Source organism: Rana temporaria, chromosome 7 (assembly GCF_905171775.1).
Source record: "Rana temporaria chromosome 7, aRanTem1.1, whole genome shotgun sequence".
Classification (NCBI taxonomy): Eukaryota; Metazoa; Chordata; class Amphibia; order Anura; family Ranidae; genus Rana; species Rana temporaria.
Genome location: NC_053495.1, coordinates 123,768,159 through 123,795,197, shown reverse-complemented (window position 1 = coordinate 123,795,197; position 27,039 = coordinate 123,768,159). Strand labels below are relative to the sequence as shown.

The 27,039-nt window shown below is 37.5% G+C and overlaps 1 protein-coding gene across 5 annotated transcripts in view; it reads right to left on the bottom strand.

Moving 5' to 3' along the window:
* Positions 1-27,039, bottom strand: part of COL11A1 (collagen type XI alpha 1 chain) — a 255,883-nt gene that overhangs the window by 79,464 nt on the left and 149,380 nt on the right. For all 5 annotated transcript variants that reach the window (XM_040359914.1, XM_040359918.1, XM_040359916.1 and 2 more), the window contains 9 exons: positions 25,913-25,966; positions 22,564-22,608; positions 21,182-21,235; positions 18,760-18,804; positions 13,690-13,743; positions 12,691-12,735; positions 8,829-8,882; positions 7,068-7,175; positions 5,840-5,893 (listed from right to left, as the gene is read on the bottom strand). In XM_040359914.1, coding sequence (XP_040215848.1) covers positions 5,840-5,893; positions 7,068-7,175; positions 8,829-8,882; positions 12,691-12,735; positions 13,690-13,743; positions 18,760-18,804; positions 21,182-21,235; positions 22,564-22,608; positions 25,913-25,966 — 513 coding nt within the window. The remainder of the gene's footprint in view (positions 1-5,839; positions 5,894-7,067; positions 7,176-8,828; positions 8,883-12,690; positions 12,736-13,689; positions 13,744-18,759; positions 18,805-21,181; positions 21,236-22,563; positions 22,609-25,912; positions 25,967-27,039) is intronic.

Genomic DNA, 27,039 nt, shown 5'->3' with positions numbered 1-27,039 from the left:
ATCTATTGCTAAGGTAAGAACTGATTATGTTTACCGCCACCTGCTGTTCACAGAGTTTACTGCAATTGTTCTAAAACAGAAATACCCTTGTAGTTCTTGTCTTTTTTGAAAGTGCTAAATCTCTACCAAAAATGTTATCATTACATACAAATGATGTGGCCTACACATTAAAATTCATTTCTTACCAGAAGTGTTCAGATCCGGAAAGCATAGAAAAGATTAGAATATTTCATGAAACCAGCTGCAAGTCAGCACAGTCAATTAAGGTTTCATCCTCACTCTCTCTGCTAACTTAATGATGTTCAGAAACTCAATAAGACAAAAGAGAACCTTTTAATTCTGAAGCCAAATAAAGCTCTTTAAACCTTATGTTAACAGGACTGTATTCAATTAAATTGGCTAAAATGACCATTAAGAGACTATAGTGGTTTCATTTTTTTGACTGTATGCAAATGATAGTTCACTTGTGGTTTCCCTGATTAACAGTCTATATTATTTTTATGTTAATATTGTAAGTAATTTTAAAATCTCAGCAGAGAAAAGAAGGATAACCAAAATTCACCATACTGTCAACTTTTAAGACTAGCATGCATGTAATAAGTGTAAGAGCAATGTGTAATTACTAATACAAACCAATATAACATATCACATTGTCTTTGCAGTTCCAAACTGAATAGCTGACATTGGATACTTCACACAACTGCTTGTTCACTACATTATTTAATATTTTTAATTGCAGTCAGTTAAAGTGGAACTTTAGTCAGAAAATTAGGTCCTGCTAGATCACTTCAGGCTGTCCACTTTTGGAGATAAAGCTATGTAAAACATAAAAAATAAGTGCCTATACTGCTTAAAATCCAGGAATACACTGTCTCGCCCTGCTCTGCACATGCTCAGTTGCTCTCTATTTTTTTTCGACACTGTGACAAAAATTGTAGAGGCTGATCTTGTCACAGCCTTAAAGGGGAACTAAACCCTCCTATCCTTTACATCCAAGGAAGCTGCCATCTCACCTTCTGTTTGATCTTTAACTGCCATCAGTTATGACACCAGCCAGTTGATGATTTTATAGTTTGGTTGAGGACACAAACAAATTTGACAGTTAGCATTCCCAGAATGCCAGGAATGTAATTGTTTTTTAAAACCATTAAATTACTTGGTTTAGTTCCGCTTTAAGATTTACTGCTGCTCAGGGGCTCTAGGCTTTGATAAAACGACAGCCTCCAGCAAAAATAAACAGTTACCATGTGGGGGCAGTTTACAGCATACACTAATTTTGGTAGCGTAATTATCAATGTGGAATGCATGTTCCTTGCTAAAGAACATTATTTTTTATCAAGTTGGTATGGGTAAAGTTCCACTTTAAATAGTGCAAACAGTAATGATGTTCTAAGAGCAGTACTTATCTAAGATGATTGGTAAAAACAAATCCTGATTTGTGATTATGGGTTACTGCACTTTTTCTACAATTGGGACCCATGCAGCAATAAATATTTTTTTCAATAGATCAGATTGATCTCTAAAGCATCTCAAACTGATCGCAATGCAAGTGGAATACACCAAAATTTACATTGCAGTTTCCCATTGACATAGGGGTTGATTTACTAAGGGCAAATAGACTGTGCGTTTTGGAAGTGCTGTTGGACTCTGCAACAGAATTTGTTTCAGAGTTTAGTAAATGAGGGGAAGCTCTCCAAACTCCCATCATCCAATCATGTGTTTCCTTGCATTTTATTGAGCATTCTTTGCAAAGTTAAACTTCACCTCATTTACTAAGCTCTGGAGAAAAGGCCCTTGCAGAGCACAACTGTACTTGCAAAGTGCACAGCCTATTTGCCTTTAGTAAACCAACCCCTAAAAGACATTTAGCAATTTACATTTAGATCAATTTTAGGAGACCTACACGTCCTATGCTAATCTTCTCCCTCTGTATTTTATCATCAGTACTTTATATCCGTTCCCTATCACATCCAAGTACATTGTCAATATAGCTGTTATGAACCATGTTTTATAGTGAGTGGCTGGCTCATAGAAAAGCCCTTACAATTATCTATTCTAAGCCACCTCACCAGCACAGAGGTTCAGAAGCCAGAAAATGCATTATTAGTGGGTGGTTGCTATGGTAGCAAAAGACTGCATTAGCTCATTGTGTCTGTGAACTGCAAATGAGTTGGGTTCACCGCAAACCCAACCTTGACCTGAACCAAAAGCTCATCCCTATTTATAAATAATCTGGTTAACATGTCCTTTCTTTGATTTGCATACCATATAGAATAAGGGCCCTTTCACACATGCAGACAGTATGTCCGTATTTCATCCATCTGTTTTCGAATGAAATACGGACATACATGTATCCCTATGGGATAGCGGGTGTCATCGGTCCCCGCTATGGTCCGATTTTGCAGACGGAGGAAAATCCTATTTTTCCATCTGTCTGGGAATCGGATCGGGTGAACACAGACAGACGGTCCGTGTTCATCCGATCCCCCCATACAGGAGAGTGGAGATCTGACAGGGCGGTCCCTACACAGTGTGCAGGGACCGCCCTGTCATCTGCCGGCTCAGCGGGGATCAATGGAGCGATCCCCGCTGAGCAAGCGGATGAGACATGTACAGATCCTCACTGGATCCGTACATGTCTCATCCGCTTGCTAAGCAGGGATCCGTTGATCCCCACTGAGCCGGCAGATGACAGGGCGGTCCCTGCACACTGTGTAGGGACCGCCCTGTCAGATCTCCGCTCTCCTGTATGGAGGGATCGGATAATCACGGACCGTCTGTCCGTGTTCACCTGATCCGATCCGCAGACGGATGGAAAAATAGGATTTTCCTCCATCTGCAAAATCGGACCATAGCAGGGACCGATGTGAAATGGGCCTAATAATAATAATAAACAACAAATTAGAAAAAAATAATAGCTAAACATTCATGACCTAGGAAACCTAATCATTTGCTTTAAGATATTTAGGCTAATGAGAGATATGTTTTAACACCAATTTCACTGTCCAATATATGAGGTTGACCTTCCCACATTAAGTAAATTTACTTTATCTGCAGTAGGCAGTAAACCAAAAGTTTTCACTTTTAAATACTCTGGGCCAGATTCACAAAAGAGATACGATGGAGTATCTCAGATACACCATCGTATCTCGGATTTTTACTGGTCCTATCTATGCACCTGATTCATAGAATCAGATACGCATAGATAGGGCTGAGATCCGACAGTGTCACACTGTGTTACACTGTCGGATCTTTTTTTTTATTTAAAAATGGCGCCGGGGGCGTTCCCGCTGATTTACACTGAATAATCAGGGGTAAGTATTGTTAAGTATGGCCGTCGTTCCCGCGTCGATTTTGAAATTCCCTACGTCGTTTGCGTACGCCGATTCACGAACACGCGCGTCGCAAGTCCCGCTCACGTCACAACCACTGACGTCCTATTGACGTCAGTGGGAGCAATGCACGCCGGGAAATTCCCCGGACGACGCATGCGTATTTAAATCGGCGCGGGAGCGCGCCTGATTTAAATATGACACTCCCCTAGCCGCGGAATTTTAATTCCGCTGGGGGAGTTAGCATCCGCCGTCGCAAGTTTGGAGGTAAGTGTGTTGTGAATTTGACACTTTCCTCACAAACTTGCGAGGGCGGATCTTAAAACACATAGGTTACACGGATCTAAAGATCCGCTAACCTTTGTGAATCTGGCCCTCTGTGTGTAATGAGTGTAATGGTTAGTGAGAAGTGAACATAATCACATATCCTGTGAACACTTAAACTGACACTTTTTGTATTATTTGCAGTATGTGCATATAATTTTATCCAATCCATGGACAATCATACCATTAATACAATTTGCTCAATGATCTGCGTATCAATAAGCAGTTATTCAAAAATTGCCAAATTGGTGATTGTAAATCAGCGACCAATAATCACCAGAAATCTTAGGTACTCAGTCATGAATTTTAGCTCCCTCCATATAAATAATGTCTAACAATTACTTCTAAAATGCCTGTACTGTGGAACACATTTTTTTAAATAATTTCTAATATAAAGAAAGCAATGATAAATCATAACATGGTAATTATAGATGACATGTGAACAACTCCCAGCTGAGTACTGGACTTTCTCTGAAAAATCAAAATGGACATTGAAAATAGGAATTTATTTTATCCAACTCATTCCCCAATAACCGAAGCAGTAAATTAAACTTTGGGGACAAAGAGAAAATCGTCAGACTCGTGAGAAGAAAGTGCTTTGTTCTCATGTAAGAACATGATTGCAAAGCAGCAGAAAGGATTCAGTGTGTTGTTTTATGTAAAACAGAAGCATCTGGAGCAACCCTCCTGATGCACAGCACTGTTTGTTCAATAGCAAAATAGCAGAAAGACTTTGATCTCAGGATGTGGCAGAAAATCTCACTAGACTATTGAAGAACAAACACAGAATAGAAACCAATCGATGTGACAGTCTTGGTGAAAATGAGGCACCTTTGGATCAGGTCAGATGCTTGTACAAATAAAGAAAGAACCAAATTGGCAAGGCTGTGACTTGGAGTCAGCTACAGAAATACATTACATTTAAAACAATATAGCTACCCTCTATTACAGCTTTTGCAGAAATCCTGATTAAGACGCCAATTCAAAGCTGCTATTACTACCACAACAGCTATGTAAAAACAATAGAATTCAACCACTGCATTTTTGAGATGAGACATTCAATAGTATTACTAAAAGGGTTTTAAAGGCAACTAAGTGATTTTCAGTTAATTGTACTTTTACCCCTTCCCGACCCTGGGCAAACCGTTGTAGCTATACGTCGGGGGAGGGCGTGCTCCGCTGGAAGCATGGGTGCGCGCCCGCGTCGTGATGCTGGAGCAGATGCGTGTGCCCGGTGGTCGTGATGACCGCCAGTCACCCGCGATCGCTCCACACAGAGACAGAACAGAGATCTGTCAATGTAAACAACGATCACTCTCCTCACCCAGGCAGTCCCATCCCCCCACAGTTAGAATCACTCCCTAGGTAACACAGTTAACCCCTTGACTGCCCCCTGATGTTAACCCCTTCCCAGCCAGTGACATTTACACAGTAATCAGTGCATTTTTATAGCACTGATCACTGTATTAATGGTACTAAAATGTGTCAAAAGTGTCCGATCTGTCCGCCATAATGTTGTGGTCCCGATAAAAATCTCAGATCGCCGCCATTACTAGTAAAAAAAAAATAATAATAATAAAAATGTCATAAATCTTCCCCTATCTTGTAAACGCTATAACTTTTGCGCAAAACAGTCAATATACACTTATTGCAATTTTTATTACCAAAAATATGTAGAAGAATACATATAGGCCTAAACTGAGGGAAAAAATTGCTTTTTTTTTAAAAAAAAAGTGGGGATATTCATTATATATTGTGTTTTTCTTTCAAAATTGTTGGTCATCTTTTGTTTATAGCGCAAATAAATAAAAACGGCAAAGATAATCAAATACCACCAAAAGGAAGCTCTATTTGTATGAAAAAAAGGACGTCAATTTTGTTTGGGTACAACATTGCACGACCGCGCAAGTGTCAGTTAAAGCGACGCAGTGCCGTATTGCAAAAATGTCCTGGTCATTGAGCAGCCAAATGTTCCAGGGCTAAAGGAAATTAACAACACACACAGATTATCTATATCCGTATGTGCAAAAGTATAATGATGATGTTCACAGAATTATATACACACAGATGACCCACTTCTAGTGATGAGCCACCCTTGCTCTCGTGCAGATTTCTGGAGTGCACACACTTTAGGCAATAGGTATGAGTAGTTGGGAATTTAGGAAACATAAGTTCAGTCTTACCTTTGGACCCTGTCGGCCTGGGTATCCAGGCAAACCTGGAACACCAAGCTTGCCCTAAAATGCAAATAAAAGAAGAAATTGTTAATGCAGCAAAAAGCTATATCAATCTTTTATCTTTTATTGAGGCTGCTCTGGTTTATTTTCAGTAATATACATTATGGGGTTGATTTACTAATACTGTAGAGTGCAAAATCTGTTGCAGCTCTGCATAGAAACCATTCAGCTTCCATTTTTTTTTGTTGGTCAAAACTTAAATGAAAAAGGCTACCATACACAGCTGAACCTTATTTTGCACTCTCCGGTTTTAGTAAATCAACCCCTATGTTGTTATGTATTTTATTAAACAAACAATATATAAAATATGGTTTTAATTGTATGTGTTCATAATTATTTAAACAAATAAAAAAAAAAGCACAAGATAATGACTAAAGTACACATACACCTTATTATTTAAATATGTTGTACTGTCCAGGTTACTGCAGAGCCATTAAGGCGGCAAGCAAACTATAGGCAAAACTTTTTTTTTTTTTTCATTTTGGATAGAGTAAGGGAGGGCCATAGACCCTGTCAACATTTTTGACAGGAAATTCCTGCAAATAAAAGGGAATCCCTTGGGAACCCACAGGCCACAGAAACAAATGTCTCAATTGGAAGGTTTCCCCTCTATTACTTTTCTGGGGACAACCCAAAATTTGGGATTTTATTTTACTTCCACCTTCAATGATAATGATAAACAGGACAAATAGAGAGGGGGAATCTCCTTAATGAGGGTACAGACAACAATAAAAACTGACAAGAGTTCTAATGCCTCTGCAATGTATCTAAAACTAAAAACAAAATATGTTTTTCCTTTAGTTATACTTTAATGTACAAGCTTAAATTGCTGAAATTGAGGCACAGAACAGAAAAGTTGAGTCTCGTGTTCTATCAGGATTAAGGGTACAGAACCCAAATGGGTGGTAATTGGTACATTTAAGGGATCCAGAATTGCTAGGAATTATATTCACTGGACATGCAAAACGTATATTTTTGGGGATCCCAGATGACAGATTAATAGGCATATTAGAGCAAATTTTAATATTGTGTCTGGTTTGCCTTTAGATACATTGTTAAGTTACTTTATTTATTTGAATTTTTTTATTAGCCCAAATGGGGACTCAATGTGCTCTGTATTTACTGGTAAACAGATATGAGCTCAAGTATGCAAGTTGTTCTACTAACTACTTACCTTTTCACCAGCTGGACCACCTGGACCAAGATCTCCATTTGGACCAGATCTTCCCTTTGGACCTTCAGGACCATCTTCTCCTCTTGGACCTAATGGGCCTACTTCTCCCTATGATAGGCAGGTAATGTAAAACATGGTCAATAAAATAGAGTATGCTACAATACATCTTCAAAAGTAAAAGAGTTATATCAACAATACCTTTTTATCAAATCAATGGACATTTCAAAAACATCTTATGTCTTTAGTAGCAAACAATGAAAAAACAGGGAAAAATTTAGCCTAATATACAAGCCTAAATCTTAGCCAACCAAACTGCTTTGGTTACCACAAAGATCTCATACAGATTGATTATTATTTTAACGTCTGCCTGTATTTTAGAAAAATGTATTTCATTTTTACAGCTTTTTTTTTTTTCTAATATATTCAGGACATCAGAATTATTGGGAATGGTTGCATTAGTTTAGACTAAAATCTTAACTTTTTCATGTGTTAATGTTGTTTTTTCTGTTTTCTGTAATGTTATCACTTGCAAAAAATAACAATTCAATTTGTGTACAAAGCAGCTTACTCAAAGAAAAAACACTTGTTCTGGAGCTTATTGAAATTTTGCATCGAGCTCCTTTGATTTTTTTCATCACTACAGAAAAAAATGATCAGCAATTTGACCCATTAACTATTAGAAAATAGAGGGAATGTTCAAAAACCATATTCTGATAAAAAATTCTACTCATGTACTGTCTTGAGCAGCCCACAGCCCACACCCAGATCCAGCATCTCTTTTGACATATATGACCAACCTACCAAATTACCAGTTAGAGAATTTTAGTAAAGAGCGCACACAATAATGCACCAATACATTTTCAACCATGGACCATAATTAAAAAAATTTAGTACAAACTTTATTTTTTTGTTTAATATAAAGTTCTGAGAGTCTTTAGTAAAAAACCTTAGCCTATCAATACAACCAGGACTGATTTTTATAGCAGGGAAAGGTTTAAGTGTTTTTTTTTTTTGCAAGAAGGCATTTTAAATGAAAGTTCCATTTGGCATTGGCTCATTGTAGAAAACTATTTACGAAAGTATTAGGTCTGTAAAATGTTATAGAGATAGTCATGGTTTGAATATGGGTTGATTTTGCAATTAATATCTGTTAAAGCACTTGCTGCACTGGAAAACGATGTAAAATAGGCTAATTGGAATTCCACTGTAATGCAAATGTGATAGAAATGCTCATTTTATAAATGAATGAGAAATGTGTTTAAACTACACTAAACTGCAATTTGCTGTTTTCTGAGCCGTTCACAGAAAAATGTATACATTGTAAGTAATTTGAGTTCTGTATCAAGAAGGGCCACAGTATACAAAAAAAGCAATGCGATTTCAGCACTTGACTCAGTCACAATTTTATTCATTCTCATTTGTGCATTCAAATCTACACTTCCTATGTTATCCCCAAAAAGTAGCTCTCTCAGTTCTTTCTTGGGATCACAAATCAATTACTACCTATGCTTTGGAGGTAAAGGCAGTGGAATGTATTAGGTAGCTTAGTGAAAAAACTAGGCTGGGTCAATGTCTCTTAGCTGTAAAAGATGTTGTGTTTTGTCAGCTTTTCTGGCTGACCAACATACATTTTTCTGTTCTTGAAAAATCTTTAATGGAATAAAATATGCGGAAATGTGCGTTTCAGAAATACGTACTGCATAGTTTTTTTTTCTTTTTCTTTTTGCTTTGGCCTACACTTTAAAGCAAAATTATACTTACTCGGTCTCCCTTTAATCCCATATCACCCTTAAATCCTGGAAATCCATCTTCTCCCTAAAATCAGAAAATCAGAAATATGAGTAAATGATAATATTGCAACAACTGAACTCTACCAAATAGTGAATGAACACAAGTAGTAAGATCAACATGTACATCACCTTGCATAGATCTGCATGTGTAAGGACTTTAGATAAGTACTTAATCTGCAGTGATCAGCAAACACTTTATTAACAGCTGTACAGTCCAACAATTTTTTTTTCTTGGTATCTTGCTTTTTAGGCATGTTCTTGGGATTATTTGGGGCGCTATTTCAGAAAATGGCAATGTTTGACTGTATCACCTCTAGATTTTTAGATATAGTCAAATGTATGTAATTATATATATCATTTTTGAAAATATTTTGCTGATTAACTTGTTTCTCTGTTACTTAGTTTGTGTTTTTGCGCACAAGTTAGCAGATATAGTGAGAGTGTTTACATACTTCCAACTGTAATTTTACATCAGAATCACTGGATTCTAAAGTTTAAGTTGTTAACTGTATTATAGTCTTGATTTTATAGGACTTGTGTGTATTGCCACTCAAATAGTTTCATTTTTGCAGATCGAGCACCATAGAGGTTATGGCTACCTCGCAACAGTGCTGTCTGAATCATTCCAACATATTTTGCTATGTTTATATCCTTTTTTTTTGGTAGGTGACCAGAGTGAAGAATGGTATATGGAATTTATGCTGTATCTCAAAAACTAAAGCTAACAGGGAAAAATTGTGCAATTTTTGGAATCAGCAAGTCAGATATACCCAGAAACAGGTCTAACATTCAAAGCACCAAAGTGTGTGTTGGCCTGTAGAATGAAAGCATGTCCTGCATAATCATTTGTCCCATTTTTTTTAACGTGCTTGCCATTTAAAGAGCCTATCATTTATGCTGTTTAGGATATTAGGTACGCCTTTATATTTGCAATACACAGAGTAGATGCAGTACTGCGAATGAACCTTCAAGCAGCTAGAGCACTAGTAGATTAGTCTAAACATGAATTGATCCAGAAGATTGTGCACAAGCAGAACTGTCAATTATGGTCAAGAGAAAGCAATAATAACCACATACACACCTAAATATAGTCACCAGCTATATTTTTAGTTCTGAATTTTCAAACTTAGGTGTTGCTTTAGACACTCTATAGTTGGACACATTTCATATATGACCATGTTTGTATCTGAGCATCATTTGCTTCCATACTTATTTAATTCTAAGTACAATATTTTGGCATATGTTCAGTGAAACATTGTTCATGCTAGAAAACCTTTGCAATCATTACTGATTGCTATTAATCTCTAACAAAGCACAATCTTCACTAAAGATGCTTAAACTGATCATTTTACTAATGAAATTAATAATTGATGGGCTTGAGCCCAGTTCACCTAAAATAGCTAAAATATTATAATAGATTCTCAGTTTCTCTGTGTTGTGTCTATAGTTCGAATGCATTCATTAGTGCATATTCAAATGTTTTCTTCCTACGGAGGGACAGATGCAATGTTTTACAAAAACTATCATGTGTATGGCATATGATGAAAGCATGCAGTACACTTGTGAAAGGTGATCCTTAACAATTTATAAAGACAAAAAGACATTTACGAAAGATATTTGATGAAGTGCACCAAGGAAACCTGGGTTTATAATTGGATGTCACAGATAATAATACAGTTGAAAGAAGAAGTCCTTGGTTGTGCTACCTAGGACAGCTATAACACTAATAAAGAGAGGAAGCAGTGGCAGGATTATAGTGTGTTTGCTCACATCTAATGACCACTTGTAGATGGATCAGTACTATAGTACACAGAACACCTGCCAGCTGCACAGAGCACATCTCAGGATTAAGTGTTATTAGCTTAGCTAACAAAGAAGAGCTCTGCAGTTTGTCTTGAATTATAGACGTGGAGTGTAAAGAGCCCAAAACTCCTCACATCTCTGTAATCAGCAGTCAGTGGAACTCTTCAAACAATATAGGACTAAAGAGTGCTGATGATTTTTTTTTTCTCGCAGCCTGAAATCTGTTTTTAATGGATTTGGTTTTCATTTAACAGTGGACACAGCAATAAGAATATTGAATGCATACAATTTGAGAAAATTAAAAAAAAAACAGTACCGGTAAGGTTTATGGTGCTGTACCTTAAATTTTGATTGCTCTAAGTTCCATTTGCTTTTGTGAATTAAACCTAGCTGGTCCCGCCTTAAGGTTTTACACAAATCAGCAGGGACAATCTAGTGCTGGACAGGCTTTTATGCAGAAAGTTTTATTTTTGGTGAGATATTTTTAAAGCGCACTAAAGAGATGCAAGCACTCTTTCTTTGCTTATAACAACCCTAAAAGGCAAATTTATAAAGATGAAGTATAGTCTTACCACAGTCCTACTGCTGCTTTAAAACTAAATAAAACCCAGAAGATTTTGAAAGCATAGCATTAGGTTTTAGTCAGGTATGACTTGTCATAGTTACGTGACAGGATTTTCCTCCTATAATAGGAGATACAGATAAATTCACCAATGGGCATCACAGGCTACACACAGCAGCCTTCATTTTTGACTGATTTCTACTCTCCTTTATAAAAAATATTCAGAAATTGCTTAGGTTATAGTAATAACTATATTCAACTTAACACTTAGTTTAAGAAAAACTGTTTAAGTCCATCTGAATAAAAAATGTAATAAAATAAATAAAAAAAAAACTGAAGGAGAACCAGGAAAAGAGTAGAGCTGGTTAAAGCCCTTTTCACATGGGGTGATTAGCTCCCTGCCCCATGCGAGGCCATCTTCTAACAGTACAGGAATGCACAGGTGCTGCATGCATCCCCGTACCAGCATTCGGTTTTAGTCTATTGTAACACGCAGCTTCACAGACACAGACACTATGTCCACATGCACATGTGGGCGCATGCAGATACAAGTCATATAGTGACACAGTGGCTGTGGCCCTGCAGCTGTGTGCCCCAAAAGACTAAAATTGAATGCCACGGTGGGGATGCATGCAGCATCTGTGCATCCCTGTGCTGGTAAAAGATGTCCCTACATTTCCTGCATGGGGTACAGAGCAAATTGCCTTACAAAAATTGGTGACAAAAACAAAGGAGTTGGCCGTAGCAACCTATATGTTTAAGAAAATAAATCAATTAATATAGTTGCAACTTTCAAGTAGAAATGAATGGGCCACACACAAATGCCCTCACTGAATCTATAGTTTCCATGATTAAGTCCTTTGTGGGGTGAAACACATTGAATTAGGAGGTGGATAGGCAAGACTATACAATGTGAATCCCCCACTTACTATATTAAAGCTTGTTTTACATCTGGGATGGCATCAATGTCTAGCTTGTTCACTTCTACTTGACAAGCGGAACAGCTGAGCAGAGAAGCAAGTTTAGATCAGCATAGCAGCTACTGATTCCACAGACTGTGAGTTAGTCCATTTACTACAATTGGTTACTACAGGTAACCGCTTTTCTTTGTTTTAGTTTTATTTCTGCAGACTATTCCATATTTATAGAAATAAAATACCAACAAAACTAGCTTTACGTTTTACTTTCTTCATATACTGTATACAGGTTAAAAATTAAAGCCTATTTCTCAGAATTCTTACAAGAGCAGTGTACTTCCAATAATTTTAATCAACATTTTTCTACATGGCAAGCAACCAAGCACATAACTGCATTTCTAGCTGTTCTCTGATTATGGCGAGCTCCATTATAAGCTTTTGTTAATTGTTAATTGTTAATGGATTTTAATAAAGAACAATTATGATAAAGGCTCTCTTCCCTAAAAAGGCCGACCTAAAAATGAATAATTAGTAAATAATTTCATATTTACCTTTTCTCCTTTGCCTCCCTTTAAACCTCTTACACCATCAGCACCCTATATGATAGGAAAGAAAAAGATATTAAGTTAAAAATCAATCAAGTAAGAAGCCATGTTGTTGATTGATTACTTAATTAAATATAGTTTGTAGAATTACAGCAATAGTTTAAGACACACAATGCAATACAAACTTTCTCTGCTCTCACTACACAGTTACAATCTGTACTGTCCCACTCTTGAAAAAATGGCAACTGGCAGTCTTTTTTTGTTTTCTATCGTTTTGGACAGAGGACCAAAAAAAATAGGACTTCAAAACTAGACCTGTATCCTTTATCTATCTATCTATCTATCTATCTATCTATCTATCTATCTATCTATCTATCTATCTATCTATCTATCTATCTATCTATCTATCTATCTATGTGTGTTTATGTCCTCTGTTAATTTCCTGTCCTTGCTGCACATGTCAGGAGATTGCCTGATGAAACCTATGGAGCCAATTCAACAGGGAGGAAATTACAAGAGGAACCTTAAAGTGCACCCATGTCCAGACTATGGACATGACAGTATTTACATGTTTTAAACTAGCAGTAAAATAGTTGAAAACCCCTTTACTGACCTCTCTGTTTTTATGTACAGTAATATCAAATTATAACAGTCTTGTTGCAGTGTGTTTCTAACAGGTTACAACAACTGCTGTTTGTTTACATTAGAAAGCTGGCAAACTTTCATGATTTTACCTCTATTAAAATATGGGGAAGGACCTTTGATTTCAATACCTATATTGTGAAATTTTAAGAATCATTTTCCACAATGCTTATATATAAAGTGGTAAATAAGGGCTTGATTTAAAGTGATTATCGTATTTGTTTTGAATATATAAATACTATATTTATGCTTGTTTCTGCTAGTCTTCAAAGGCTCTTAAAATATCAAAATAAAGATCCTATATTGATGAAATCAAGAAACTGTAAACAATTCTTAAACCACATCAATATTTAACTGACATACCTTGACACCACGAGGTCCAGGATAACCAATAGGACCTTGTGGACCAGTGGGACCCTAGAAAAAAAGTAATTGTTAATACAACAGAGGTAGACATCTAGTTTTAGAAACAGCTTAATTAATGCACTCACTATAGTTAAATAAAGAATTATATACAGTATATGTAAATCAAAATACATAGAATAACACAATGCTGACCAGATTACGTTTTAAATTTGTGTTATGTATTAGCAGACCTCTGACAGCACTTAATGTTGCAAAATTACTTTCACAGTCCTTTTTAAGAACATGTGAGGCTTTCATTTTTATATATATATATATATATATATATATATATATATATATATATATATATATATATATATATATTTATTTATTTATTTATTTATTTTTTACAGTAGATACTCTGCTTGAATTTTTTCTTTTTGAACAAACAAATAGACAACATGAACATATCATGCTTTTAGCATATTTAATGCATGCCATTTTTGTAATAATTAGTGATTAGTGCTATTTCAAGTAATTTCTCCCACCTATTTTCTCCTACTTGTACTGATTACAAAGACTCCAAATGTGTATAAGTATGGATTCATATGATACTAATAAGTGGCCAGAGAGTTTTACACATTTTCAGATTTTAGGATTAGACTTTGGGGTTGATATACTAAAGGCAAATAGGCTATTAGATTTGCTAAAGGATATTCACTTTGCAAGGGAATTATTCCCTAAGCTTAGTAAATGGTGTGCAAATTCACTTTGCATCGAACACTCATTAAAATAAAAGATTAAAAAAAAAGAGTATTTTGTTTGCACATGATGGCTGATGGCAGTCAGCAGAGCTTCACCTTATTCACAAAGCTAAAGTCCTGTACACACGGGCCTAATGCCAGTCCGACATAAGCCACTTTCTGTCGGAAGAGCATCTTGGAAAACCAGCAGCCGACTGGCTCCCGATCAGTGCTGTCGGCCAATGTCTGAGATCGCTGACCGTTGTTCAAATACAACAGCTAAGTGTGGGAGATCTCAGTACTAATGTTGGATCATTAGTACAGTGGCTCTGGAGCTGACAGTTTTTTTTCATTCAACCTGCTATGTTGAATGGAAAAAAACTCATGGGGCCAGATTCTCAAAAGAGATACGACGGCGTATATCCAGATACGCCGTAATATCTCTGAGTCTGGCCGGTCGTATCTATGCGCCTGATTCTCAAGCCTCGTACACACGGCCGAGGAACTCGACGTGCCAAACACATCGAGTTCCTCGGCCAGTTCAGCACTGAAGCCGCCGAGGAGCTCGGCGGGACGAGTTCTCCCATAGAACAACGAGGAAATAGAGAACATGTTCTCTATTTCCTCGCCGAGCTCCTCGTCGGCTTCCTCGGCCGAAAGTGTACACACGGCCAGTTTCCTCGGCAGAATTCAGCCAGAAACTCGGTCGGAAGCTGAATTCTGCCGAGGAAACTGGTCGTGTGTACGAGGCCTCAGAATCAGTTACACATAGATTTCTATTAGATCCGACCGGCGTAAGTCTCTTACGCCGTCGGATCGTAAATGCATATTTACGCTGGCCGCTAGGGGCATGTACGCTCATTTACGCGTCAAAATATGTAAATCAGCTAGATAGGCGAATTCACGAACGTACGCCCGGCCGACGCAGTACAGATACGGTGTTTACGTTAGGCTTTTCCAGGTGTAAAGTTACCCCTGCTATATGGTGGCGTAAGTGCGGCGTACCAATGTTAAGTATGGCTGTCGTTCCCACGAAAATTTTACGTTGTTTGCGTAACTCGTCCGTGAATGGGGCTGGACGTAATTTACGTTCACGTCAAAACCAATATGTCCTTGCGTATTAGGAGCAATGCACACTAAGAGATTTCCACGGACGGCGCATGCGCCGTTCGTGAAAAACGTCAATCACGTCGGGTCACAGAACATTTACAGAACATTTACATAAAACACGCCCCCCTGTTCCAAATTTGAATTAGGCGGGCTTACACCGGCCTATTTACGCTACGCCGCCGCAACTTACGGAGCAAGTGCTTTGAGAATACAGCACTTGCCCGTCTAAGTTGCGGAGGTGTAACATAAATAGGTTACGTTACGCCCGCACAAAGTTACACCAAACTACGAGAATCTGGCCCTTGGTGTGTACCAGGCTTAAGGGAAACTTCCCTAACCCTGAGGCTACCAGTTATGCTCAAAAGTGTGTGTAACCTCAGGAAAAATACAGGCTGCTCCAGAAAAAGACAGTGTGGTTGTTTCAAGGAGCACAATATGATGATACTTGAACAAAAATGAGCTGCATGGTGGAGTTACCAGAAATAAGCCTTTACTGCACCAACACCATGAAAAAGTCCAGTTACAATATAACCTTGCCACGCCTCACAGCTCACTGTAATCTGGAGTGAAGGCTTCTTTCTGGCAATTCGATCATGAAGCTAATTTTTGTTAAAGTATTATCATGTTGTGCTCCTTGAAAGAACCGCCCCATCTTTTTCCAGAGCAGCCTGTATTTCTCCTGAGGTTATCTGTGGGTTTTTCTTTGTATTCCGAACAATTCTTCTGGCAGTTGTGGCTGCAATCTTTCTAGGTCTACCTGACCTTGGCTTGGTATCAAGAGATCCTGGAATTTTCCACCTCTTAATAAGTGATTAAACAGTACAGACTGGCATTTTCAAGGCTTTGAATATATATTTATATAATTTTCCATCTTTCAAAGTTCCATTACCTTGGTACGCAGGTTCTCGGGTTCTCATGGCTCAGTATCTAGCCTGCTCAGTGAATCCACGGTAGCGCTAACAAACTTGTTGATGATTATACACAGACGCTAATAGCAATTTAAAAAGCCACAGATGTGAGAAATTAACCTTTAATTGCCAACCTGTGTGTGTCACCTTGTGTGTCTGTGCCCAACATTTCAGGGTGTGTAAACTTTTGATCAGGACCATTTGGGTGATTTCTGGTATCACTATGATTTAAAAGGGACCCAAGCCACTATCTTATAATACATGGATTCATATGATTACTATCTTTAAATAAAAGACAGTTTTTGGCATGATCAGACAATTTTTAAATATATCAATGCCAAATGTCACAATTTCCGCCAGGGTATGCTAACTTTTGAGCATGGCTGTATGCTATTTGCACTGTTAAATGAGATGCATCCTTATTTGTATTACAAATGTATCTGATTCTGTCAGTAACTTGCTCATTAAATCTTCCACAAAGAAAATCTCTGTGCAAGTTGGCAGAAATATACAAGTGAGAAGGAAAGGGAAAAAGAAAGTTTCTTCTTCATGTACAGGTTTTGTGTCAGTGATGCTGAGAATATCATGGTGTATTCCAGTAGATCAGCAAACAATATGAACACAATCTAATGAATCACCACCTGCTGATGTTGGTAAAACCTTTGCCCATTTACAGTCAACTCGACGCTGACTGTAAATGGCTCTAATAAAAGCACAAACGTGTGCAATGTCATTCATTTTAGAATCACTTGTATCAATTATGTAATAAGTACTTCCATTCATTGGAAGGGGATGAGGGGGGGAAAGGTAATAAAGTCTTTACTGTGTGGATGTAGACCCGTTGGCCAAATTGGTAAGAGTATCAAGGTTAGTTTTGGTGCTGTCTGAATCATTGGAGGATGAGGGGGTGACTTATTATACACTAGTTACTCAAACCAAGCAATTTTTCTATTTGTGGCCAATGGGACTGGCCACTGTATGCAATAACGTAGAATCTGCAATGAACAACATCAGCCCACACCTTTTGTTTTCATTTTGGACAGAGATGTGAAGAGTTTGAAACTCTGGTGTATTTTTTTGCTGTTTCTGTAACTATTTCATAGATTTCTCATTTCCTGTGTGGTCACCAAAGCAGACAGGACGTGAGCAGATTCTCTCTAATGGGAGCACCCGCAGTATCAAGACATTATTTTAGAAGAAAGGCAAAGGTTAAAACATCTTCCAGGTTGGTATCACTGTATGTGTTCCTGTTGGGAAGGTCTGATCACTACCCGTATGATTATCAGAACAGGAAATTAGGTAAGATCTTCCTAACAGTGACACAGATAGTGAAAATTGACAGAGGATATAACCCTTCTGAACTCCAGACAAAACTTAAAGTCACACATGGCTGGAGTTAAGCTTTAACCTTTTTGTAAAACAGGAAACTTTCAATAAGAATGTTACTATACTTGCTGCAGGTACAAAAGTGGTGGGACATCTTATAGACTAAATCATCTTTTACAGGGGTAAAATTAAATGTGCCATACTTTTGGATAATTTTGTCGCCTATGTAGCCTAACTGAAACACATCAAGTGTTCACATTCCCGCTTCCTAGCTGACTTCCACATCGTGGCAATTGTTGGGCACTCACCCCGCAATCACTGGAGTCAGCACGCTTCCTGATTCCAAAAACTGTGCAGGATCAATCGACTCTCTCCTGGCCAAGCAAAGACCCTCCAGTCGCATGGAGATTCTTACACTTCTGTAGCCCTGTTCTATCTCATACCCTGGACTACAAAAAAAGGCTCCCAAGCCTTCACCTTTGAGGACAACTAAAGAGGTTACACTTTAATTGTCATCAAAGAAGAACGTTAAGCAGCCATTTTGTTGTAGCCCATATTCTAGAAAAAAGCCATGATGCAGGACTGTAAATATTGGGAGCCCAGGGGGCGACAGAAAGGGCCTAAAGTTATGGCATTTGCGTTAAACAGTATTTTTTATAAACGTCACAGTGTATTTTAAACTATTGTGGCCCCTTTTCTGCATGGGCCAGTTTATTTAAAAGGGAGAGCCTAGCCTTAGTGTATTCTGAACCTACGTTACCTGATGTCAAATGTGCCATATTATAGGAGCTTAGCTTTAAACATCCACCAGAAAGGTTTTGAGATAGTAGAATGCAGTGATCAGCTACATTACAGCAGCCATTAAATTTTAGTATGGCTTTTACATTAAAACCAAAAACAGTAAATATAACATTGAATGCCTCATTGTATATGTCAGCGAGAAAGCCTTTTTGTGCAGTTTCACTTCTACCAATACTGTATATGTCTGTTTTGAAACTTACCCCAGCTCCCTTTTCACCTGCAGGTCCTTCCTTGCCAGGATGACCCTGAGAGACAAATAAAAATGTATTATGTTAAACAGTGGTTTCTGACATCAGGTAGAAAAAAAAAGTGAACTGCTAATGCTACTTAGAAAACTTAAAAAAAAAAGTTTACCTAAAGCTGGTGTTTAATCTGCTTATTTTTTGCCTTCCCTGGTTCATCCTTTTCCCCACACCAACATGTTAATTACATTTATAAATAAAACCTTTACATTTTCATTACATTTATTGTTTTAGACCCAATGATGAAATCACTGTGTCTTTTTGCTTATGAAAATGTATGAAGATCATGGATGGAGTGAACGTCTGGCAGGGTGCTGTTCATAGCTTCCTCATAATATCACAGCTCCATGCTTCAGTTTTCCTCTCAAGAACCTCCAGCCCAAATGAATACAGAGGGCTGATCTTAGGGAAGATTTATACAAATATCAAAATGCCTAGATGGGCAGATGTCAGTCTGGAGAAATGGGCATTCATAGGCAAACTGCAATTGCATGTACCCATGTAACATCTCCATGTGATGATGAGCCTTCATAATTGAAAAAATAAAATCTAATGAATGAAAGAAGTGGGCCATTGACATTAATGCTTGGGAGGAAATGAATAACTGATGCTGGATGTCCTCTAGCCAGGAAATAAGGCAGACTCTATCTGAGGTTCCAATGGCCATACTGGGGGGCTCACATGTTGCAGTAAAATCAAAGTAGACAATTTTAGAAAAGGAGAGCCTGCATAGCTTACCATAGATGATTTGCATTTTTACAATCAGAGGAAAAAGAATGGCTTCTCCCATCCACACAAGCGAGGTGGATGGAAGAATCTTCTCCACTGTGGTATTGTATTTTGACAGCAGAGACTCCTCTGCTGTCAGAATACACTAATCAGCACTGCAGCTGATTGGCTGCAGCCTCTGAAGGAGTGAAAGTTTCCCATGAGTCTTGTTTGACATATGTCAAGTGTTTGATCAACTTCTTTCAAGGGGGAATGGCCATATATGGATTGCAATTTGACAACATTTGATTAATCTATGACTAGATTGAAGGCAAGGCTGAAGTTCAGTTCCTTTCTCTTTGCTGTATCTCCAACCAGTCAATAAGGAGCTTGCTGTGGGTGTATGTAAGAACACCTCTGTTTTTTTACAGACAAGCAAAAGGGGTTTCCACCAGGAAACACCAGGTTGTAAACAGAACATACTACGGTGGACAGGTGCACTAAACTGCCTAGTTCAAGAAGTCCTGAGCAGCTAGAGTATGTTCCCTATGTGCATTGTAATGCTTATTTTTTTATTTTGACTGGAGTATAACTTTAAAATTATTTTAAGATTTATATGCCCCATGTTCACCTTTAGAGAATGAAAACATTACAGTTAAAGATTTATATTAAATGTAATATTAAAAATTATGTTCTTAACTTGCTGAGTACTGAGCTAACTGAAGTGCAGTAACTCCAGCTCAGTGCACACCACATTTATCCCTCCATGGAGACTTTTTATGACAAATCAGAAAATTGCACAGAAAAAAATTATATTGCTCATTTCGAGATTCCTGCTATATTAATGTTGGCTATATTGGTTGGCTATATTATTGTAATGGTTCTTAGATTGTTTGTGATTAACCCATAAAACAGATAAAGCAACTGGGCTTGTTTTAGAAAAGGTCAATAAACTCATTGTTAATATTATATTCATCACTATGCATTTGTGTTCATTGTCATTTGATTACTTGCTGACATTAAAAACAAAATGCAACACTCATAAAATCAAAGTGGGAAATTAGGTTTAATAAAATACACATTCAAATCGAAAAATGTTTCTCTAAAGAATTTTGTTCTACAAATCTTTAAAAAAGGCAAAATGTATATTGTAGATAAAAGGCATTTCTTAAACATTAAACAAGAAAAATTCTGGGTATGGATATTTTGCTTTGTTACATTGGTCCAGCTTTTAGCTATGTATATATATATATATATATATATATATATATCATACCTGTGAGAGCCCTGTAACTCACTGTAGTAGACATTGCTACTTCAGTGATCTCCACTAACTTTGGGGTCATGTAGCGAGGGGTAGCCCTGCTGCATTGTGAACACAAAAAAGTTGCCTGCTCGGTATCGGGGCCATTCAGGCATATGAATTTTCTCAAATAATGCAAATCATTCTATGTGTTGTGTAAGTTGGAGAAGTTCTCTACATTTAAAGAGATGATAGAAATCAATGTTTTTTTGTGATGAGGAATGGAATTGGATTGAGGGTAATACCTTCTTAGTGCAAATAACAAATAGAAGCCTTTGTTAGAGACAAGGGGTTTGAGAAATCTCCCTACTGTTGAATTATGTTCCAGTGCAAGTGATAAAAATGGACAATAGTTTTGTATTTACTTACTGGGGGGCCATCAGATCCAGGTAATCCAGGCAGACCAGGCTTTCCATGAGGACCCTACAAATGAAGGCACACAGATTTATTAAAGACATCTTACATATCAAAGAAATAATTATTATATCTAATAAGCACACACATTACAAAACCAGAGCTAAAGATTTTTCCTTGTTTGTTAAAAAAGGTAAATGAATTGTGACACTGGTGTTGATTTACTAAAGTAGTAGAACATAGTAGCATTTCCTAACGCCCAGGGAAATTCCTAACACACAATTTTTAAATTATTCCAAGGAAAGATTGTACTTAATTTGCTCTTTTAGAGTAATGGTACCTACACATTTTGACAAGCACTGATGCTGCAACAACCATGCCTTTAACATTTTTATGTGTGTGCTATTTGTTTACACAACATTGATTAATAACCCCTTAACGACCTCCCAAAACATATGTGCTATGGCAAAAGGGTAGAATTTAATGCTCACACCCTGCACATATGTGTTGTTGGGTGGTCGTTGCCTATGTGCTCACCGTGCTCTCTTAGCACAACGACTGAGATGTCATAGCCAGAGCTCGGTCCAACTACAGATCAGGAGTCAGCTGGACCAAATGACTTCTAAGGGCTCTGATCCATTTAAAAGGATGCCAGGGGGGAAAGGGTTATTTATTAAATGATTGATCAGTCCCTTGGAAACAAAATTTCACATGCATAAAATGAATAATATAACCTAATGTAAACTAATTTTAAGCAAGTACATCTAGATATAATAGGCAAGTTATATGTCCTGTTCATCGTGTGTTTGGAACTATGGACAAGTTTACATTTAAATATGTATTTGTTTTTAACAGGGAATACAAAATACTAAATTTACAAAAAATATTACTATTAAAAAAACTCTATTCTTACTCTGCCTAGGGCTCACAAACCCTCATCAAATTATGCAAACACGGAGCCTATGCCATGCTTTACTTAATTTTTATTGTTAAAATAACCTTTTTGTATATAATATGCTTTTAAGATCCCTCAAAGTTCTACTTTTTTACCTCTATTTGATAGTATTGGTTGATAGTATTGGTTAATATTCCATGTTCACATGCAGTTTGTGAATGAATGAATTAGGCCCATTATAAGTCTACTCATTATACATATTTTCAGACAATTATTCTAAATAACAAAAAACACAATCCCTTTTGTAGATTGTACTATAGTACTAGTGCATGAACAAATGCATTGACAGCATTGATAGCATGTATTCATGCTTTGTGTATATAATTTGATGTAGTGCATATTTTCTCCACATCTGTTAATGAATATAAGTAAAAATGATTTCCGTTCATGTCTTAATGTTTGGTTTCCCAGTTTAGATAAACAAACCAGGCTCTAACCATACCTTGTCACCAGGGGGGCCAATGGGACCTTGTGGACCAGGAAGACCCTGCAAAGAAAGAAAACATTATATATCAGGATCTCATTCATCACTTTGAGCTGAGAACAGACCTGCACTTCATTACATAGCCACACTGTGCCGCATTCCTGAAGCCACACTCAGCAGCCAGAAGTCAGCTGTACAAACCCTCATTATTCTCACACTTACTCTTGAGGTCTCCACACTGGGAAGGTGCTCTCTAAGTAATGAAATTTGTTTGATAAATTTGTTTCTACATGGAAACATTTTATTACCACTCATTAATAAATCAGTTACTAAAATAAATCCTATTTCAAGACTTTTTATATGCTGACATTTTTTATTGTTCTACATAAATACATATATCAACCAATATATGTCTGTTAAAAATGACTGTGAATCTTTTGGGTCTGATATATGTCAAATTGTTATTTATTTGAATGGTGTCTATATGTCTATATATTGATGTATTCTTTAAGATAAAATACACTATTTTATCCCATAGAACATTAATTATGTGCAGTGCAGTAATTGAAATCAACCAAACAGTTTTCTGTTTCTAGTTGCTGTGGATTAATGCACCATGCGCATTCTTCTTTGCCATATTGAATTAGCTCTATATCTGCAATTTTTTTTGGCTCTATATAAATTAATGGGTTAAAGAGAAAATTTACCTTACAGCTCTAGCCCACAGGATTCTTTAATGCCAGTTTTGATATTTTTAACCAATATAAAAAAAAAATCCTCTTCTTTGGTCATGTGACTGCATGCACCTTTACTAATGTCTTCTCATACAACCCAGCCACCCCTGATCTTGCATTGTACACAATGACATTGAGAGCCCACTCACATTCTAGGGCTGTATCAGGTGTAAAGAAGTGCACAGGCTGCTGTAGGACCAAGTAATACGTTTCCTCTCTGTTACCTGCCCCCTAATCTAGATGTATGGGGGGGGGGGGTATTATGGGGTTTTGTAGGGTGACAGACATTTAGCTTTAATGTGGTATGTTTGTAAGTCTAGCTAAATGTTTCTGCAATTATCTTTGAATGGCATGTCTTTGTTTCTGTTGCAGATTATCCCTCAGTTCCTGTCTGGTGGGATGGTATCACTGTCACTGTAACAGTGAGGGTAAATCTCTCTAACAGAGCCCAAAATAGTGTTAAAAATTAAACGGAGGTTCTAAAATCAGCAAAACTGATGCAAATTGCTTTTTTTTCTAGTAGTTTATTTGACCAGGTTAGTAAAATGGTTGTGTTTCAATTTATGTTATTTCCTAATTTGTTACCATTCAAACCTCTAAAGCTTTCTAAAGCTGAAGCCTTCTTTTACTGAAGCTGAACACAAGCTTTCTCAACATATGAAGGTCACATTGTGTCTCCTTTAAAAAGAAGATGCAACTAACAAGATTTAGTGACAGTAAAGAGCCCTGGTGTCTCCTAAAAGTAATATAGTATGCAAACTATATGGAATATAATAATAATATTAAAATTAATGCTACACTCCAGATAAACAGCTAAATACACAGATTTGATGCATACTTTAAATTATAGCTGTTTTACTTGGCAAAAAAATTGTATCTCTATGTATCCATTCCTGTAATTTTACATTGCTCTGCCAAAGCACAGTTCCTTCAGTAGGGCAGAGGACCTGGTCTTTCTCTGCTGCATTTTGACTTTCACTTACAGGTCACTCCTCACCTGTAAATGGTCTGTAAAAGGAGAAGCAGCACACCAATGAACTGTACACCTCATTGGCTGTGCAGTACACCTCATTGGCTCTTTGTACTGCTGCTTCTCCATCCACCTCTCTAAGCTCTGCTGTACATACTGTAATGTAGACTACAAGAGTTCAATACCAAGTCAAATTCAGGTACTTACACTGTGTGTTAAAATAAATTAATTTAATGATGTATAATGTATTATAGGACTACATTATTTGTGCCTCCCAATATATGCCTGAGATTGTAAAGCTTCACTTTTCTCCTCTGCACAATGGTTTTGCTTTTCTCAGGGTCCCTCACTGGCACTCTTGGCCCCTCCCCCTCTCAGTGTGCCCCCATAGGAAGTTGCTTCCTTTGAGGGCCCACCTGCAGGCTCATGCCACGCTGCCTTCATCTATAGACACGGACAGTGTGGTTCTCGATCTCTGCTCACCAAATTTTATTGACAGTGGCAGGAGCCAAGAGAGAAGAGAGAGCTGCTTAGGTAGACACAGCACTGGATCAAGATAGAACTCAGGTAAGTATGAGGCCTCGTACACATGACCAAGTTTCTCGGCAAAAACCAGCAAGAAACTTGCTGGGAGAATTTTTTTTGACGAGAAAACCGGTCGTGTGTACATTTTTGTCGAGGAAACTGTCGAGAAACTCGACGAGCCAAAAAGAGAGCATGTTCTCTATTTCCTTGACGGGAATGGAGAAAATTGGCTTGTCGAGTTCCTCGACAGCCTAACAAGGAACTCGACGAGGAAAACGATGTGTTTCGCCCGTCGAGTTTCTCGGTCGTGTGTACGAGGCTTAAGGGGATGAGGGAGCGATACAAATATAGGGAAATTTGTCCAGCCCTTACAACTACTTCAAAGTGGATATAAACCCTCTCCTACTCTATACCCAGTGAAGTGAATAGCCTCAGATGATACACAGAGATGAGGTTACATCAGTTGTGCATGTATATCTGCTTTCTTCAGCTTTCTATATTCTTTAGAAAGTGAAAAAATAAGTATTCCTGTTTCAGTAGTGGGTTTGGAGTCTGGGCGTACACTGTGTGAGAGCTTATTGGAGGAAAGTCACAGACCCCCACTCCACATATGCAAAGGAATTAAAAAAACTTGCAGAGCTGCAGTCTGAATAGACAAGCTCTCTGCTTATCTTTATCTAAGTTCCCTCCCGACACTAATTCCTAGATGCCTTTATCTCTTGTGTCAGAGAGCTCATCAGAAGTTAACATTCTGATAACAGAGGAACGGAGCAGCAGAAAGACACAGGACTTGGAGCTTTGGAGAGAGACAAGTAAACACTACAGATATATGTGCCCAGGTCAGATTTAATGAATGGGGTTTACAACCACTTTAAGTTTGAATAGAGTCTGGTAATGGATGAAATATTTTTGAAAAATGTTCATACCAAATTAGAACAAGGCCTGCTTAATGTGGCTGGATATGTAATTACATAATGGAGAAATTTAATTTATTCCCAGAGGGTGTTCTCCCTGTTTGTATATAGAATCTTAGACAGTATTACACCTAATATTTTCGAAAATTTGCATATAAGTATTGTGATAGATTCAATAAGAATCTCTCAGGTAACGCCATCAACTCTATTTATATTACACTCACCTGAGGCCCTGGAATTCCTTGTTGACCACCTGGGCCAGGTTCTCCTTGAGGACCCTAAAAAAAATAACATAACATGACAAAGAAGTTATAAATAGATCACTGAAGACATACATTTTATTTTAAGGCATGATGAGATTCTTATGTAGCAAAGGGAATTCATCCATAAAAATAATTTAAGCAGAAAAGTACTAAGTCAACCATTAACAAATCATTAGAAAGAACACTGAATAACAGAACTGCAATTAGTTGAGAAACATTGATGAAAAAATTGATCTTTTAATTAGTTAATTTAGATTTTCTTCTCTAATTTCTTTGTTCATGACAGCATTTATAAACATAACCAGTGTTTAACAATGCAGCCATTCTGTATAAAGTTAGATTGATGTGTTAATAGGACTATTTAAAATATAGTGAAATTGCATTTTGAACCAAGCAGTTATTTACGGTTGGGTATATTCTCAGTATAAATGTATTGCTATCCTTCTTAAGCCTTGCAAATATAGAAATTGCTTATTAATATGTAAGATCCCAGATAATAGGGTACTTTTTAAAGTCATGTATATATTATATCTGTTTTGGGGTTTGTTATACTCCAGGATAACCCACCCTTATAATGTATATTCATTTGCTGATCAAGTCTTTAGATTCATTTTCATGTTATTTTTTTTTATATTCAGGGATACCCTGTAAGCTATGATTTGCAGTAATGTGTCAGTGCACAGCTTTAGTAACAATAAAAGACCCCTTGTATTATGTGCAAGGTTTTCACGCACTCTGTTAGAATAGGTGGACAAAAGTTTTAATTCTTGCCTTAAAGATTGCCTAATGACAGTATGAGGCCCCGTACACACGACCAGTTTCCTCGGCAGAATTCAGCTTCCGACCGAGTTTCTGGCTGAATTCTGCCGAGGAAACTGGTCGTGTGTACACTTTCGGCCGAGGAAGCCGACGAGGACCTCGGCGAGGAAATAGAGAACATGTTCTCTATTTCCTCGTTGTTCTATGGGAGCTCTCGGCCCGCCGAGGTCCTCGGCGGCTTCAGGGCTGAACTGGCCAAGGAACTCGACGTGTTTGGCACGTCGAGTTCCTCGGCCGTGTGTACGAGGCCTGAAAGATCTTGCTGGTGA